The 17,140-nt window shown below is 35.1% G+C and overlaps 2 protein-coding genes across 5 annotated transcripts; both read left to right on the forward strand.

Moving 5' to 3' along the window:
• Positions 1-4,525: 4,525 nt before the first annotated feature.
• Positions 4,526-10,186, forward strand: LOC132166433 (nuclear transcription factor Y subunit A-4). Of its 4 annotated transcripts, none has more exons than XM_059577245.2 (7): positions 4,526-4,843; positions 7,213-7,306; positions 7,404-7,609; positions 8,561-8,673; positions 8,749-8,820; positions 9,262-9,429; positions 9,626-10,186. In XM_059577245.2, exons 3-7 carry the CDS (start codon positions 7,555-7,557, stop codon positions 10,004-10,006), a joined length of 789 nt encoding a protein of 262 aa, XP_059433228.1. In that variant the 5' UTR covers positions 4,526-4,843; positions 7,213-7,306; positions 7,404-7,554; the 3' UTR covers positions 10,007-10,186. The 4 variants fall into 4 exon arrangements, with proteins under 4 accessions (XP_059433228.1, XP_059433226.1, XP_059433227.1 ...); XM_059577243.2 differs by having other exon boundaries at positions 7,213-7,249; XM_059577244.2 differs by having other exon boundaries at positions 4,526-4,830; positions 7,213-7,249.
• A 1,066-nt stretch (positions 10,187-11,252) lies between these two features.
• WAV2 (alpha/beta-Hydrolases superfamily protein) lies at positions 11,253-15,935 on the forward strand. Its single transcript, XM_059577201.2, has 8 exons — positions 11,253-11,561; positions 12,526-12,561; positions 12,785-12,863; positions 12,994-13,048; positions 13,129-13,245; positions 13,805-13,966; positions 14,377-14,620; positions 15,606-15,935. The coding sequence occupies exons 1-8, from the start codon at positions 11,324-11,326 to the stop codon at positions 15,620-15,622; spliced, it is 948 nt and encodes a 315-aa protein (XP_059433184.2). The 5' UTR covers positions 11,253-11,323; the 3' UTR covers positions 15,623-15,935.
• Positions 15,936-17,140: the final 1,205 nt, after the last annotated feature.

The following is a 17,140-nucleotide window of genomic DNA, read 5'->3' on the forward strand; positions in this document are numbered from 1 at the left end:
GCTTGTCATTTTTGTAAAGAGTAGGGATGTGGGAGTAACTTTGGGTGAAGGCGACCCGCTAGCAACGGCGCTAGACCTCAAGGCCGCCCAAGACCATCGCCTTTCTCTTCTTCTCTCTTTTCAGATTTCAACCAAGCACTTAGAAAATGGTTTCTGGACAATTTCTGAAGTTTGTAACCAAACACACAACAATAACCAATTTTTCTGTTCCAAAACAAATGGAGCCTACATTATGTGATTTCTCACCAAGACAGACATCGCTGCACAAAAAAGTGCACAATGTCAAGCAGATTGTGGCAGCTGAACAATTTCATTGGCCTTGGGCCTCAACTTTGAAATGGTACCAAAGGAACTGTTCAAAACAAAATTTAAACAAAAACAAAAGGATTGGGTAAGAGACAAAAGAAGGGGTTTGGATGGGTGTGGTTGAAAGGAAGGAACGCAGTCATCTTCGTCTCTACTGACTTCTCTCTACCAATGTCGGATGGCAGTCAAACTCAGAGGCTTTTCTGATTTCTCCATTTCTAGTCTCCCGAGATTCTACTTACTCTCGCTAAACGACATAGACTAAAACGACAATCCACCTTTTGGTCTTGCATTTTTTATTACACCTACTCAATTTACCGAACTATCCTATACGGCCTACACCTTTTTTCTCCTCTCTCTGTCTCTCTCTTTGGTGGTTTGGTTGAGGCCCTCCCAACTCCCATGTCTAACCATTTGAAGGCAGCCATTTCTGGTTGCGTGATGGTCTTCTTTTTTTTTTTTCCTTTTTTTTTAAAAAGAAAATTTTAAAATATTTTATCGTCGAATATAATTAATTAATTGATGCGGACAAGGGACAAGGAATCTGATTATATTTTTAATTGATTTTAATATGTTAGATTTTAAAATTTATTTTTTTTATCGATCCTAAGAAAGATACTTTATACCAAGTGACTCGAGCAACCTATCATGTCGTGTATCAATGCGTCATCTAATAATTAAATTAATGTGAAATGTAATTAAAAATAATATTGAATTTTTATGTGCTTATATAATATATTATTACTGAATTCATTTCGTTGCTTTTAAGGAAGTTAGACCTTTTGTTTTTTTCCTTTTTTTTTTTTCAAAATAATTTACGAAATTGTTTTTTATATCAGAGGTAGTGGACCATTAAAAATAGTAGAATTTTTTTTTTCTTTTTTTTTTTAAAAAAAAAAAAATTAAAAATAGTAGAACTTAATTGGTGAAGTTAAGGTCTGTGTTTGACTTCAAATATAAAATGTTTTTGATCAAATTAATGAGTTTTAATTGGAGTATTCAAATTGCATTCATCTCACATAACATGGGGTTATAGCGTCCACTTATCTCGAACATTTTGAGATGTAAAATTCACTTATATGGGGTGTAGGGCCAACTTTTCGGGGCAAACAAATCTTATAGCACTCCTAATTCGTTCATGATCTTTTATAGTAATTATATATACAAAAGTTAGTTAGCATAGAACTTAATTGGTGAAGTTAAGGTCTGCGTTTGACTTCAAATATAAAATGTTTTTGATCAAATTAATGAGTTATAATTGGAGTATTCAAATTGCATTCATCTCACATAAGATGGGGTTATAGCGTCCACTTGTCCCGAACATTTTGAGATGTAAAATTCACTTACATGGGGTGTAGGGCCACTTGTTCGAGGCAAATGAATCTTACAGTATTCCTAATTTGTTCATGATCTTTTATAGTAATTATATACACAAAAGACAGTTAGCATCGGCCTTGACCTCGGAGAGAGAGGTATGAATTTCAATTTATAATTCTTCTACCCCTCTATATTATTAATTGAATTTGTAAGTATACGAATATGATAAAGAAAACACCATGTGTTGGCATGTTCTTTTATGGGAAATGCCTAAAAGAAAGATGTCCTCCTAACTATGATGTTGCTTTTAAAATTATCGTTAAATTTGATATTATCATTATTGATTTTTAATTTATTTGTGATTTTAAAAGTCACATCACAATTAGGAGGACACAAAAAAAACACCATAAGAAGCATTTCCCTTCTTTTATGCAAATTCTTTCTTTTTGAAAAGTGATTTTTTTTTTTTTTTTTGGTCTAAAAAAATGGCAATAATTAGATCATGCCAACACATGGTGTTTTTTTTTTTTTTTCTAAATCTTTAATCCTTTATTTCTTGATAAGCAAGTCTAATGCTCTCAAGCAATAGGTTTATGAGAAGCTCCAAGATTCAATGAAAATCAACTCAAAGATAGAACATGATGACAATTGAAAAATCATGTACTTTATTTTTAATTATGACAAACAAAATTATTGGTTATAATAACTTTTCAAAATAGGAAAAAGTAGAACAAGGCTGACTTGAATTTTTTTTTTTTTTTTTTTTTAAAAAAAACCCACTACTCAAATTTGGTTAAAAGAATTTCATTTGATTCAGTTTATTAAGCTGATATTTATTCAATTTATTTAACCCAAATTAAAGAAAACCTTTGTGCCCTTACGAACTTGATATTTTGTCCTTCAAGATCAATACGAATTTTAAAATTACTATAAAATACAATAATAAAATTTTAAAATCATGTAAATTTATAAAAACAAAACAATATATATCATAACTCTTTTATTTATCAATTGTAGAAGCCACAATGGTGGATCTATATATATCATTTATATCACCTTTAATTTCGAAGGGCCCGGCGGCCGGGGACAGCAGAAAAATAAAGAGGGCAAGGGCATTTCCGAAAATAAGGCCAACAATTTGAGCAAAATACAAGAAACCTAAGGTAGAATTTTCTAAATCTCCCCAGGACACCGATCAATAACCTCGCGCGTCTTAGTAGCGCGTGGATGTACTGTCGATCACAAAGAGTTAAGGGATCACGCCATGCCGCATCCGAAATTGCTTGTTTGTTTGGTAAAATTATTATAATCTATGGTCCCGATATGGTATCTATTTTTTAGTGTTAAAGTATTTGATTAAATAGTTCTTATTAGTTTAAGTTTTTAGAAGAAGTGATGCTTTATTATGGTTTTATAACCAAGTGTGTTGATAATGGCTTTTGGAACGTATGATTTGTGTGTGTTTTTTTTCTTAAACTTGTATTTCATATAAAGGTCTGGTGGAAAATTGGTTGTCAATTAATTATCAATTTTCCCAACAAAATGTTATGAGTTTGAATCTTGATTCTACAACTACAGCTTCTTTGATCGATTATGTTGCATACCATGATATGGTATGGTAACTATTTAATTCGGATTGACGCCTTTAATTTAGTGTTTGGTTTGTATTTACTTAATAAAATTGTATATCTTATTTAATGTTCTTTTTGAAAGTAATGTTTTTGATTTTTTTTTTTGTTTATTATTAAATGGTGATAATTTTTGAAAACCAAGATAATCAATTCAATGATAAAAATTTACTAAAATCAACAGACCCAATCCAATTGGTGAAAATATAAAAAATGTATAATTTTCATCTTTCGAAGATTCAATTTACTACACAGATTCAATGGTAAGTTTTTTTTTCTGTTTTGTTAAGTAACCAAGTACTTTGTGGCATTAATTTTGATAGAGAAGATTGAGCGACCACCCGCTCTTTTGTGGGGAAGGATCCTCTCAATTTCAAGCCACTCATACTTTTATAAGGGACAAAATTATCTAAAACAAAAAATGACAATTTTGATCCTCATGAAAACACTAATGGAGAGGATCATAATCCCTTTTTTGTTGGAGGTAGCGTCTCTAATTTTCAGGAGTGGAACTATCATTTGGCTTGAAAATTTTTTCTAACATCTTTAAAAGTCTCTTTCAAATTTATATATATATTTTAAATGAGATGAACATTTCAAAATTAATATTTTACCTCCATTATTTTGTTTGTTTTGCCTCTCTCAACTAAAATTATAGTTTTGCCCATTCTAGTCTTTTTTATTTTTTTATTTTTAAATCATTTAAGTAAGAAGTTGGACCATATACCTAAAAAATCTAAGTACTTGTTTTCTCCAAAATATCCTTATGAGAGGGTGTACATTTTTTTTTTTTTTTTTTAAGTAATGATATTCTTCACAACCATTAAACACCTATTGATGTAGCGTGTTTTAAATGACGTTTTATGTTTACTACTTAAAATAAAAAAAATTGTCATTTAAAATACGTCACAACAGTCGTTATGCATTATTTAAATTTTTTTAAAAAATTATTTTTGTTTTGATTTGAAAAAAATTCAATAAATATTTTTTTTATGTTGTGTGATAACTACTAAATAACATTAATTTTATTTATAAAGAATTGGAGCGTGTGAATCGGCGCGTGGGAAGTGTGCAATACAGTGAAGGGCGGCTGAGACAGAGACCGAAGGCCAAAGGTTTGGACGTTTGCGCGGGCCACTCAGAAAAAGACGTCATGTGGAAAATACAAGCAAAGGTGATGAAGGTTTTACATTGCTGACCGCACCCCCCCAAAAAAACAAAATTAAAAATTAAAAAAATATATATAAAAGAAAAACGAAAAGAAAAAGAAAGGCGAGGACGCTTTGGGATGGTGGTGGACCTGGCAGTGGTGGGTGAGGGTGTGTGTTTTTATATTCCGGGGAATCTGTGAATCTTCGGTGGTTGTTCCAGTAAAGCCAAAGGTCAAGAAAGAGAGGGACTCGTACGGACGACGCAACAGAGAAGCATAGAAGAAATAAGAGAGAGAGAGAGAGAGAGAGAGAGAGAGAGAGAGAGAGAGTGTGTGTGTGTTTGTGTGTATTGGTTTCAAACCTCAAGAGAGGAGACATGTCCAAGAACATCCCAACAACACTGTTCCTTGCTTCTTCTTCATGTCTAGGTAGATCCCAAAGGTCTCTCTCTTTCTCTCTCTATCTCTGTATTTTTAGTTATCTTGTCTCCACTATCCACCTTTCCTATTGCTTCATTTGCTTTCTATCTGATTCTTTTTTTTTTTTTTTCTTTTCTCTTTCTCTTTCTCTCTTTTTCTCCGCTCTCTTTTCTGTACTTTCCCTCTCGCGGGGGGTTCGTGTATTGGCTTGGCATCCTAGTGGGTTTCTTTTATTTGCTGTTTATTGGATGCATGTGGAGTTTGAGATCATTTTGATGATGATGATGATGATGGGAAAGTAGTTCTGGGTAAAGTTGTTGCTATTGGTGGTTTTTGACCTTACGTTTTTTGTTTTTTTTTGGTATTTTGCTTTCTAGGTTTCTGGTTGTGGGTCGTTTCATACGTATGAGCATTTCCATTTTCTGAAAATGGGTTTTTGACTGCATTTGGTGGTGGGTTCTTTTTCTCATGTTCTGAACGGATTTTATTATATTTTTTTCATTGTTTTCGCATTTATGGTAATGGGTTTTTCTGGATGTCCCTTTCGATGTTTGATCAGTTGAAGTTTGGCAACCCAGGAGGAGTTAGTTTTTTCTTTTCTTTTTCCATTTTTTTTTTTTTTTTAGGGGTGGGGGGAGTGAGTAATGGGTTAGTTGGGTTTTACTGGTCACTGATTTTCTGAATGAGTTATTGATCAAGGTGTCTCATTTATTGTTCTGATTCATAAGGTGAATTTGTGTGATTAGACTTGTCCTCTTGTTTTGTTGTGTGTCTTGTTGTTTGGTTTCTATCACTTTCTCCAGCGATCTGTTTCTTTTGATTTTATTGCATAATTGCATGTAGACAGGACAAACCCCCCCCCCCCCCCCCCCCCCCTTTTCTTTCTTCTTCTAATATTTGTTTGAAGGACACTGTGTCAAGCATTTAGGTATTCAAAAACTACGTTTTTTTTTTCCCTCTTGAAACACCAAACAAGCAAAGTAACTTGATCACCGTGATCTCTCTGTGGCATCTCACGGATTTTGTGTAACAAGATAGAAATTTCTAGATGTGAATTTATACCGTTGTGACCAAGTTGTCTGTTGGATATCTCGTTGATACATGTGTAGGATAATGGGCGATCTTTGAGTCATGAACTTGGCTGAGCGTATCAAATACAAGAACATGTTGTTTGAGCAGTGTTTTCAAATATTTGTTGTGACAGCATGCTCCTTCCATTGGAAGGAAAGTTATGTTAAAGTAACAAAAGTGGCTTGGTTCTTTCTAATTGCATAAGATATTAAGAATACACGTTGATGTAATTTGAAAAAAGTGTTCTGGGATTGGTAGAAGGCAATATGCTTTTTGTCTCATGCTATGGCAGAGAAATGAGAATCCGGAGGTGCTTGTTTTCTCTTCTTTCTTAGGACCTTTGTCTGTAAGATACTGCTTTGAATCTATATAACCCTTGGGTCAGTACAGTGTATTCAAGGAAACTCTTATCAATTGACTATGTTGTCTGAGTTCATAAGTTCATAGTGATGTTAAATGTTAATGTATATATTGATATTGAATTGTGATTGCATATAGAGTCTGTTGCTGAAGGAATTTTTGGCAATGCAGTTGTTTGCATGAACTTCTTAAAGCAAGTCTTCTGGTCCTTGTGGAGCTGTGACTAAATAATTAACCAAAAAGAGGGGAATTATGAGTAAACCAACAGTTTTTCTATGTGATTAGTTAGATATTACGAATTACCTAGATAGGTTGTCATATAAAAGATTTTTGTACTGTGTTGTAGATTGTATTCATGACTGTTCACTTCCTGAACCAAATGAATAAACTAAAATTATCATCTTGTGGCATATCCCATTTAGTCGAATTTCCTGAAAAAAAAAGAAGAATAAATCAATCCACAAAAAATTAATCATTTTTTATGCTTTACCCATAGGTGGATTAATTTGGTAAAAGTAATAGAAGGCCAAAGGCAAAAGATCAAGTATGGATGATGAGCTAAATAGCTGATGATCATGAACATGGTCAAATATTTTGTTATTAATCAATGATCTTAAAGCTATGGAGTTTTAAGATTCTAATTTCTGTTCTTGTTATGGCTTTGCCTTTACAGTAAATCATCATGGTGTGGCCGACCAGCAAGTATGGCTGTGGTTTACCATAGTAGATTACAAGTGTTCACTCACAAATTTTGGTTACTAGTCCACCATATGAGGAAAAAAAGTCATGCATTTACTTGAGGCTTTATAGTGGCATGTTTTTTTTTGACCTTTTACATCATTGAAATGTCCATTTTTTTTTGCAGTTTATATTTTTTTTAAATGATTGCAGACACGTGTTTCATGCTTTGACATAATCAATAAACAATTACTCATGAATTATTTTGTTTCTCTTGGTTAGGTGATCCCAAAATGATCCAAAAGGAACCTGCTTATTGGTAAGGATCTTATGGCTTTTGCATCATATTCAGGAGACATTGGTAAACTTGAAGGCTGTACAAATTCTGAACTTGCCCAAGAAAAATTTTAATAAAACTTTTGTTTATTCAATGCCTCATCTTACTGTTAATTGCTGGTTGTCGTGGAATTCAGATGAACAGCAAACTCCGTCATCTTTATCGAAGAATGCAAACTTGAAAGGGATCTCCACCTAAATTTTATCACGATACAAAACATTTAGGTCTTCAACTACCAGGACTAGGAATCGTCCACAATTCAGTTGACTGGTCAATCTCACCTTAAAATGGGTGCTATGAGAGGGACCAATTCTCAAGATCAATGCATTTCATCAGAATCTGGTATTTACACTCTTCGATGAGTCTGTCATAATGTTCTGTTCCACCATTTTTCTATTCCTTGTGAGGCCTCTTATATTGATAGCCTTTTGTTGTACTACAAGGTTTGGCAGAAAATAAAGGCTACATATAAACTTGCAGGTGAAATTGATCAGAGATGAGATATTCTGGAGAGTAGGAAGTAGTTTATAGTGTCCTGAAATAAATGCCACCCCCCGTGTCTCCATCCTCCTTTTAATTAACTTTGTGCTTTTAAAGTGTTTTTGAATGTATTTCTCCTTCTTTTTTTTTTTTTTTTTTTTTTTTTCTTCCTCGGGAGTTGGTTGGTAAGTGTGTATAGAAAGATTCAATTTTTAATATGCACCATTTACTTATCAAAAAAAAAAATATGCCCCATTTTCTTTCTGGTGAATTTTTTTTAAAGATGGTAAAGGTCAACAAAATCACTTATAATGCAGTATTAGATTATAAGGATTTGAATTCTTGGGAGATTTTTATATGCTTATATCGAATACCATTGGCACTATCCAAGCTGGGTGGAATGGGCAAGATAATCCGTCTTATCTCTTGTTTATAAGGTCTTCAGATCCCTTTACTCATGTTACTTTGTAGTCTCTCTCTGAAGGAACAAATGCTCATTTTATTTGCAAATACATGCTTACCATCACAACGATCTCTTACTAGAGAGCTGGTAATGCATGGTAGGTTTATGAACATGTTTCCATAGAAAATGTGGCTTGAAAACTTAAAAACTATAATTAAAGTAAATTAGCTGAATATAGGTCTACCAAGGCCAGTGCTGAAAGTGTTATTTCATGTTATCCTTTCTACACGGTCATTCCTCCCCCATGTTATGGCTTACATTGATGCTCTATGTTTTACTTTTTAACTTGGGTCACGAAGGGGACTAAGCAATAGTCTAACTTGTAACGAGTTGTTTATGCATGCATCCAGATCAAGATGAAGGTTGTGTCAAGGGCGTGGAAGGTCAAATGAAGCCATTTTTCTTCTTGAACAATTCAGATATGATGTTCAATCCTTCTCAAGTTGGTCATAGCCATGCGATGGTAGGTTGAGCTCTAGATCATGGATTCTGTTTGTTGGCTACTACTCTTTGACTCCTGCTTCTTCTCCCATTTCAGGCTCGAGTTTCGTATCCATTTGTGGAGCCATACTTTGGTGGATTATTCACTCCTTATGGGCCACAGGCTATTGTAAGTTCCATTGAGTTCATCTTGGGATCCTTTTGATCTATAGATGCTAGTCTGCCACCTTGTTAGGGAAAAGGATCCTCTCCATTTCATGGATTGGATTTAAAGTTGATGCATCTAATGATATATATGAAATCGTGATGCATCAACTTTAAATCCAATCCATGAAATAGATACTATCTTCATTTGAAATGGAGAGGAGCCTTGTCCCTTGTTAGTTTTATCTAGGAGATAATACATAAAATAGGAAGCTGTATACTCTTATTTGTTACATGATGTGTTATTTGTATTCACTACCAATTTATGTTCCGTTCTTTTATTGCAAGGCCCTTTAGCCACTTTACGTTGGTCTGAGCTTTGTCTTTAACTGCGTATCTTCTCTTCAACAATTGCTTGTGATTGTTGCTTCTCGATATGATTTATATATAATTCCAAAATGACCAGATTCAACCCCAGATGGTGGGGATAGCACCTGCACGAGTCCCACTGCCGCTTGATTTTACGGATGATGGACCCATTTATGTCAATCCGAAACAGTACCATGGAATCCTCAGAAGGAGACAGTCACGTGCAAAGCTTGAGGCTCAAAACAAACTTGTCAAAACTCGGAAGGTATTTATGTCCACTAATTCAGCATTCTTTTGAATTCTCTTGCTGCATTTGGTTCTTCCGGGAACTGTATGTTTTGTTTCTAGAAAATCTATACTCTTGATTTGAATCTTGAATTAAAACAATGGCCCTCTGAAAAAAAAACAACTCGGAAATTGCTGAAAATATACTGATCTGCATCCCTTTTAATTTAATGCAGCCATATCTGCATGAGTCTCGGCATAGACATGCGATAAATCGGGTTAGGGGATCTGGTGGACGCTTTGTCAGCACAAGAAAGCTCAAAAATTCCGATAGGTCGAGCACTAGTAGCACCCATTGTGTCTCAGACTCTAATGTCTTTCATCCAAGTGAAAGTATATCCGAGTGTGATAATCATCAATTTGGAACTGGTCAACATGTTGCTTCCCTTACAACCTGCTCTGACACCAACAGTGTTGCCGATGGAAACGGTGACAACATCTTTCAGCAGCCAGGACGCAGGTTCTCATGCATCGCTCCCCACATGGGCGGAGCCATGCAATGCAATGGATGCCTCATGTCCGGTGGCGCCCGACACCCTGCTTCAGTTGTCCGGTGAGACATGGGAATACACAAGACCATCTCACTGGTCAGGCAACTCATCCTTGGCTGTGTCACTTTCTGTATGTTTCATGCTTGTTTTGCAACATGAACTAATATGCCACAATGTACAAAGACCTCGCTACTTGCTTTGTGCTTGTAATTCTAGTTTGCTAATACATTGCTTTGGTTGTTATTATCCAACTCTTTGAACATTATTAAAATATTAATTAAATAATTAACTTCGCTAATTTTTATTAGTTTAACATAGTATCAGCGCGGAAGTCAGGAGTTTGAATCTCGACTCCACAATTTACCTTCTATTTTAATTAAATATTTTACGTGTTGGGTTTCAGTTATTGAGGGCAAGTCAGAGTTAATGCGTGTTAGAATATTAATTAAATAATTTAATTACTCATTCATATCAGCTTAAGGTTGTGTAATAAGTGGTGATTTAACAATCATAAGAGAAATATATGCTCTTTCAGCTCGTCTCCAAAACTTGGTCTATTGTTGCATTATGTTCTTCAAAATTCTAGATGGCTCAATTTATGTTCGGATTTCGAATCTTAATTCCACAATTTAGCCTTAATTCCAGTTAAATATTTTGCGTTTTAGACATCACCTGCTCATACAGAAGAATACTATAATATAAGTTAAAGAATAACATTAGAAGTCTTCTCTATGTCTATTTTGTGACTTTCTAAGACTAATGCAATTGTAAAATCATTATTAAATTTGTGAAAGATAACTATTGAATTTTGATTTAATTTTAAATGTCACGTCAATTTTGGAGGGACATGAGAAAGATTTCTACCATTATTCTAAATTAAAATAAATAAATTAACTATTTCTTATTAATTTAAACTTTTAATCTCTGGATAATTAGTCATTTATAACTTTGACCTCAAATTTTTTAGAATTGTAAACAAACTCAAAAAGAAAATAAGAACCTCATCTTCGCTTTACGGTCTATTAAATTAACATATATTTTTGTAGTTCTTAATTTTTAAGTAAATGTGAAATTCACATGTCATGATTTTTAAAAGCTCTAAAAACAGATCAATTATGTCATTCTTATATATTATATATTATATATTATATAATCATAAGATTCTCTATTATTCCGTTTGGCATTCCCGAAGCCGAACCAAAATCAAATCAAGCAATTTTTCACAAAAAGAAAGTAAGAAAAAGGAAAAAAAAAAAAGAAAAGAAAAAGAAAAGAAAACTCTATTATTAGTACGAAGGACTGTCAGGTGTGAGTGAAAAAGAGTCGAGTGTGAGCGAGGACCGGAAAGCGAGAAAGAAAGAGAGAGGGCCAAAACGCAGGGAAATGGTGTCGTACGTGAACGCGTTGCTGTACGGCGTGGGGGGGATAGTGGTGGCCGGGATAGCGTTGCTGGTGGCCTTTCAGGAGAAGCTGGTATACGTGCCGGTCCTCCCGGGTCTCAGCAAGTCTTACCCGGTCACCCCGGCCCGGCTCCGACTCGCCTACGAGGATATCTGGCTCCGATCCTCCGACGGCGTCCGCCTCCACGCATGGTTCATCAAGCTCTTTCCCGAGTGCCGAGGTCTGATCCGAACCCGATTTATTTTCTTTGATATTCAAGAAATTCCTTCTTGGGAAGGATTTAGTCGCTGTTTGAGGGCGTTAGGGTTTCGAGGTTAATGTTGTGGCTGCATTTGGTTGCGTTGAATTCGAGGTCTTGAGCTGGAGCTGGAGTGTTCGGATTTGGTGGATGTGGATTGTGGAGTTGAGGTTTGGATTTTCGAATTCGTGCGAGTGAGAATTTTCAGCGAGCGGTTTGGCTTGTAGGATTGGTTCGACTGATTGGATTCTGGTTTTGGTGTTATAGCTTTAGGTTTCGGGTTTACTGTACAGGTCGCGTTGAATTCGAGTTTTTGAGCTGGAATTGGAGTATCCGGCTTTTAATGTTTTGTTTACTTTTTTTTTTTAAAATTTTTTATTTTATTGAATATGGAATTGAAATTTGGATTTTGAATTCATGCAAGCGACAATTTCAATTTGGAGGAATTTGAAATGAATTCATATGCAAATCTTGTGCGAATAAATGTGGTTTGGCTTAGGTTTGGATCTTTGGATTCTGCTTTCGTTGTAATGGGTTTAGGGTTTAATGATTTTTTCTGTAGCTTAACTGGGGAAAATGAATATTGATTGTCTTTGAGAAATGTGGTGCGGATGAAAAATGCCGTACATTCAAACTCGATATACATAGTTTTTGTGGAATTTGATTGAGGCAGAATCACTTCCAAAGTTTAGTGTGGTTATGAGGTTTTCATATAATTAGGTTTATATGGTTTTACTTAATGCAATTGCGTATTTTTAAATTCAGTAAAATGTTCAATTTTTTCTGTCATTTTGTTGTAACATTATTGGTGTTCTTTTGACGGGGTCATCTCATAAAACTTTTTTTTTTGCCCGGTTTTTTTTTCTTCTTTTCTTCATCCTCAGTAGCTGCATTATTTGTGATTTATATTTTCAAAGCTTATGTGGTAGTGCTTATTGTTTTGCAGGTCCCACCATTTTATTCTTCCAAGAAAATGCTGGAAGTATCCTAATAGTCAGAATCGCACAACTAATATAATTTGGGGAGATATGCATTAGATTACAAATGCTTGTTTGTATCTCTTGATCGATTGTTTAGTTACTGTTGGGTTTTGTTATTCTCAATTTGTGCATCTCCATTAGTTTATGTCGGTATTAGCTTGTGTCTGTTATTTTATTTTTGACTGGGTTCTGTTACTTTTAATTCGCCTTGACTACTGCCCTCAGATATTGCCCACCGTCTAGAAATGGTCCGAATAATGTTACAGAGGTTGAATTGCAACGTTTTTATGCTTTCATACCGAGGGTATGTACTTGCTGTTTTATATGGATATTTTCTCTTGTTGCTTTGTTATGTTATTGCTAGCTGAATCTGGAATGGTGTCTGTGCTGCTTGTTTGACTGAATTAACACTAATCCTTTATTTCTTAATACAGTTATGGAGCTAGTGATGGCTATCCTTCCCAGCATGGAATCATAATGGATGCTCAGGTGTGATTTTTGGTTAAGAGACTTTTTTAACTTCCAAATTCTACTGCTAATGTATGGCTCTCTCTCTTTATTTGGGGTAGGCTGCATTGGATCATCTTTCTCAGAGGAGTGACATTGACACATCTAGAATTGTTGTGTTTGGAAGGTCACTTGGGGGTGCAGTCGGAGCCGTACTTACCAAAAACAACCCTGACAAGGTACGTCCACAGTGGAATGGTGAACAAGAATCATGTTGCTAGCTTGAAAAATTAACACCTGGCTTTTGATCTTAGATTTTGCTGGCAGAAACATGAATGTTCAATTGTGTTATTTATTTCTACATCGGGATTGACATTTATTATGACCAGTTTATGGCAGTTTTAAGTTTCCCTGCTTTTTGGTTACTCAAGTAACTTTATTGTGTATCTTGTCTATGGATGTAACTCATATAAGTAAGCTTGATGATCTTGCCAACACTATTAGTATAAAAAGAGAAGGATCTTATTTCATCATGTGTTTTGGCAAGCACCTTCATAATATATCATCACTTTCCTTTGATATTTGGTCTGAATTCCTGATCTGTGATTACTTTGCGTAATTGCTTCAAATACTTGCAACTTATCAAAATCAAATTTCTATTCCAAATGTACATCTTTTACTGTTTGTGGATTTCTTATTCCCCCAAGTTTTGAGCTCCTCAAGTTATATATTTATGTACTTGGGCCATCTTTCAGGCACATTATCTTTCTGGCCTGTTTCTCTGTCTCTGTGTTGCAGGTTGGTGCACTAATACTCGAGAACACTTTCACATCTATTCTGGACATGGCTGGAGTTTTATTGCCCTTCCTGAAGTGGTTCATTGGAAAAAGTTCGAAAGGTCCTAGAATTCTTAATTTTCTTGTACGGTCTCCATGGAGTACAATTGATATCGTTGGCCAGGTAAGGCTACATGTTGGATGAAGCTCTTAATGTGTTGCACGCACACAAGTGCAGATTGCTAGAGAAAAAAAGTGTTTTTAGGCTCAGCAGGCATCACTTTAAAATCATTGTACAGTCCACATATATCATAATATTTAAATATATTGATGCATGCACAGATAATAATCTTTAAAAAATTTCCAGATCTGGAATTTCATGCATGTTGGATTCTTGCATTGTTAGTGCCAACACAATATAAAGTTTTGATGTTGTGATACCTGATTTCCAAATTTCATTTTCAATATCTGGAAAAAGTGACAATGTGCAGTGACATTTTTTCTCTCCCTTCTTTCCCTCTATCACTGCCTTAATCTTCTCTTGCTGGCTTACAAGTTTATGCATCAATCCATAATTTGCCTTCTTAACTGCAGATTAAGCAGCCAATTCTTTTTGTATCTGGATTGCAAGATGAGATGGTTCCCCCAGTCCACATGCAGATTCTGTATGCTAAAGCAGCTACTCATAACAGGCAATGCCTCTTTGAGGAGTTTCCTAATGGCATGCATATGGACACTTGGCTGTCTGGTGGCGATCATTACTGGAGAACGATACAGCAGTTCCTTGAACAATATGTTCCTGAGAAAAAAGAAAATGGCTCATCCCGCAATAACAATGGTAAGCTTTTTTTTGATATCTTCTGAAGTGCTACAATTAAGAGCACTACCTCTTCACTTCCAAGAGAGAGAGAGAGAGAGATACATGTGCTTTGATTAGTTTTGGCCTCTGATTTAGATTCTTCTTGCAAGCTCTGTTAAGGGCTTTGCATGACTTGGGTTTGGTGTGTTTTTCATCCAGTAGAGCTTGGGTGATACAGTTTGGGTTGAGTTCTAAAACTCTTACTGGTTTCACCACGCACAACCTGGCATTCTTGTTTTGGTCTTTTTCTTTACTTGCACGTGCTTTATAACAAGGTATGGCCAATGAAAGGGTTTGCTATCCTGTTATGTCCTGAAACTTAGGCATCTTCATCATCTCATTTCTCTCTCTTTTTTTTTTTTTTTTTTTTTTTGTTTAGAAAGTAAGATGACCATTACATTAACATAAAAAAACAGGGCTACAAGAGGAGAGGGTGGGGGAACCCCAACAAATACCAAGAGATCAAGACTAAGAAACAAAAGGGAAATGGATCTAAATAGATCTGGCCCTATCGTTCTTTGGCCAAAAGGCCGAGGAGGGGTTTATGATGTTGTTTGATGATTGGACAACTAATAAAAGGGTGCATTGCTGATGACTGCGGTACCTCTGTTCTAAGAATCTAAATGCAAATGGTTATCTGGGTTGTTTGGCATCTTCATCGTCTCTAATTAGTGTTTAACTCTACATAGTTGACCCTTATGAGTGGAAACTTTTATCCGTATAAAAATTGGCCACCTTGTGTAGTATTTCTCTTGGAGCTTTGTTATAATAAACTGCCTTTTATGTTTTATCTATTAGCCATTTAGGCTTTTGCTGTCTTATAAATGACAAGTCATCAAGCCCCTCAAACCTTTGCTTTGTGATAACAACTTTTGTAGTCCTTGTATTGGCCACAAACACCAATATTTGCGCACACGCGTAATCCTTTCTGCACTTCATCATAGTTATTTTATTCTTCTTCCAGATTTCGAGGCGAGGTGATTGGTTGACATGTTGACTTTTGAGGTGTTATTGATTGGCTCACCCAAGGATTCAAAAGATTTCTACCTGTTTTTTTGAAGCTGCAGCAATCAAGAGCTCTCTGTGAGGAGTTGCTGCCTGCCAAGACCTACTGCAGCCATCCAGGTTTTCCTCTGGGAGATTTTTTTCTTTTGTAGGTTTTACAAGCTTCAGAAGAAACTAGAAGAAATGTGAATGCCCTTGTATACTGTGGGACTTTGACACACATTAAATACCTAGTCAGTACTGACTGATTCTCGTTGTATGAAATAAAAATTTCCTGACTTCAAAAATATATCCAGAGTTTGATGCGCTGGACTGTTGTATCTTTTTTTGTACCATGGCATTATTTCGCTTAGACAATTGTTAGTTTGATCTATATTGTCTTTGCCATGTATTCAGCAAAAAAGGAAAGAAAAAAAAAAGAGTTTCTTTGCTGTATATGCACTAGATTCTTAAGTCCTGCTAGTAATCTGAGCCGCTGGGTCACCATTTACCAGAGCTCCCATCCCATGTCTCCAAGACAAGATGCAATCATTATTCAAGCATGAGACAGGCCTATTGTGCCTATAATCTTTTGGTCGGTTGTTAATGCTTTTCGAGGAGAGGTTTTGTTATTGGTTTAAAAAAGTGTTTTGATGTGACATTAATGTGAAAATAGTTTTAATAGAGTATATAATTCTTGGGTGCATTTTTTAAAATGTATATGTGAATTATATGTATCTTGAATTCATAACAGTAGATTACAAGAATCAAGAAACTGTGGAGTGTTCCCTCTCATTTGATATATCCTAGTGGCTGGTGGACAAATATTTGGGAATTTCAATGACGTGAAAAAGAAGAGGCTGATGTTGTATAGACAAGAAATTTTGTTAACCAAAGCAATCAAAAAGGCGTTGCTGGCATTGGATGTCGGACCAGGAGAAACTTTTGTGGCAAGTTCATATCCTCATGTTCACATCAACTTGTCCTGGGACCTATCATGGCCGCTCCCTGTTCGCTTGCTCGGAAGGAAATAAGATTCTCTACGAACAGGGGGCTCCTGGTCCTCCGCGTTGGGCAGTTTTGAGTGTAGAGAGACTACTTATTTGGCATGGTACGAGCGTAGAGACCAGTTACTTGGGGGATTGAGATCCCGGGCAATAGTTGAAAAATTGCCCACCAATTTATTTTTTTAAATTTTTACCATTCATTTTCATCAAACAGTTATTATTTCGTCACATGTCCCACTCAATATAAAATAATAAAATATTATTATTTTTTAAAAGATAAATATAAAATCAAATAATAAAAAATAAAAATAATTATTAAAAAATATGGAATGTCCGGCCATCCCATATTTTTTTAATAATTATGTGATTTTATATTTATCTTTTAAAAAATAATAATATTTTATTATTCTATATTGAGTGTGACACATGGCAAAATGGTGGCTATTGAATAAAAATGGATGGTCAAGATTTCAAAAAAAATTGGTGAGCAATTTTTCCACTATTGCCG

The sequence above is a fragment of the Corylus avellana genome, chromosome 11 (assembly GCF_965113065.1).
Source record: "Corylus avellana chromosome 11, dhCorAvel1.hap1.2, whole genome shotgun sequence".
NCBI lineage: Eukaryota > Viridiplantae > Streptophyta > Magnoliopsida > Fagales > Betulaceae > Corylus > Corylus avellana.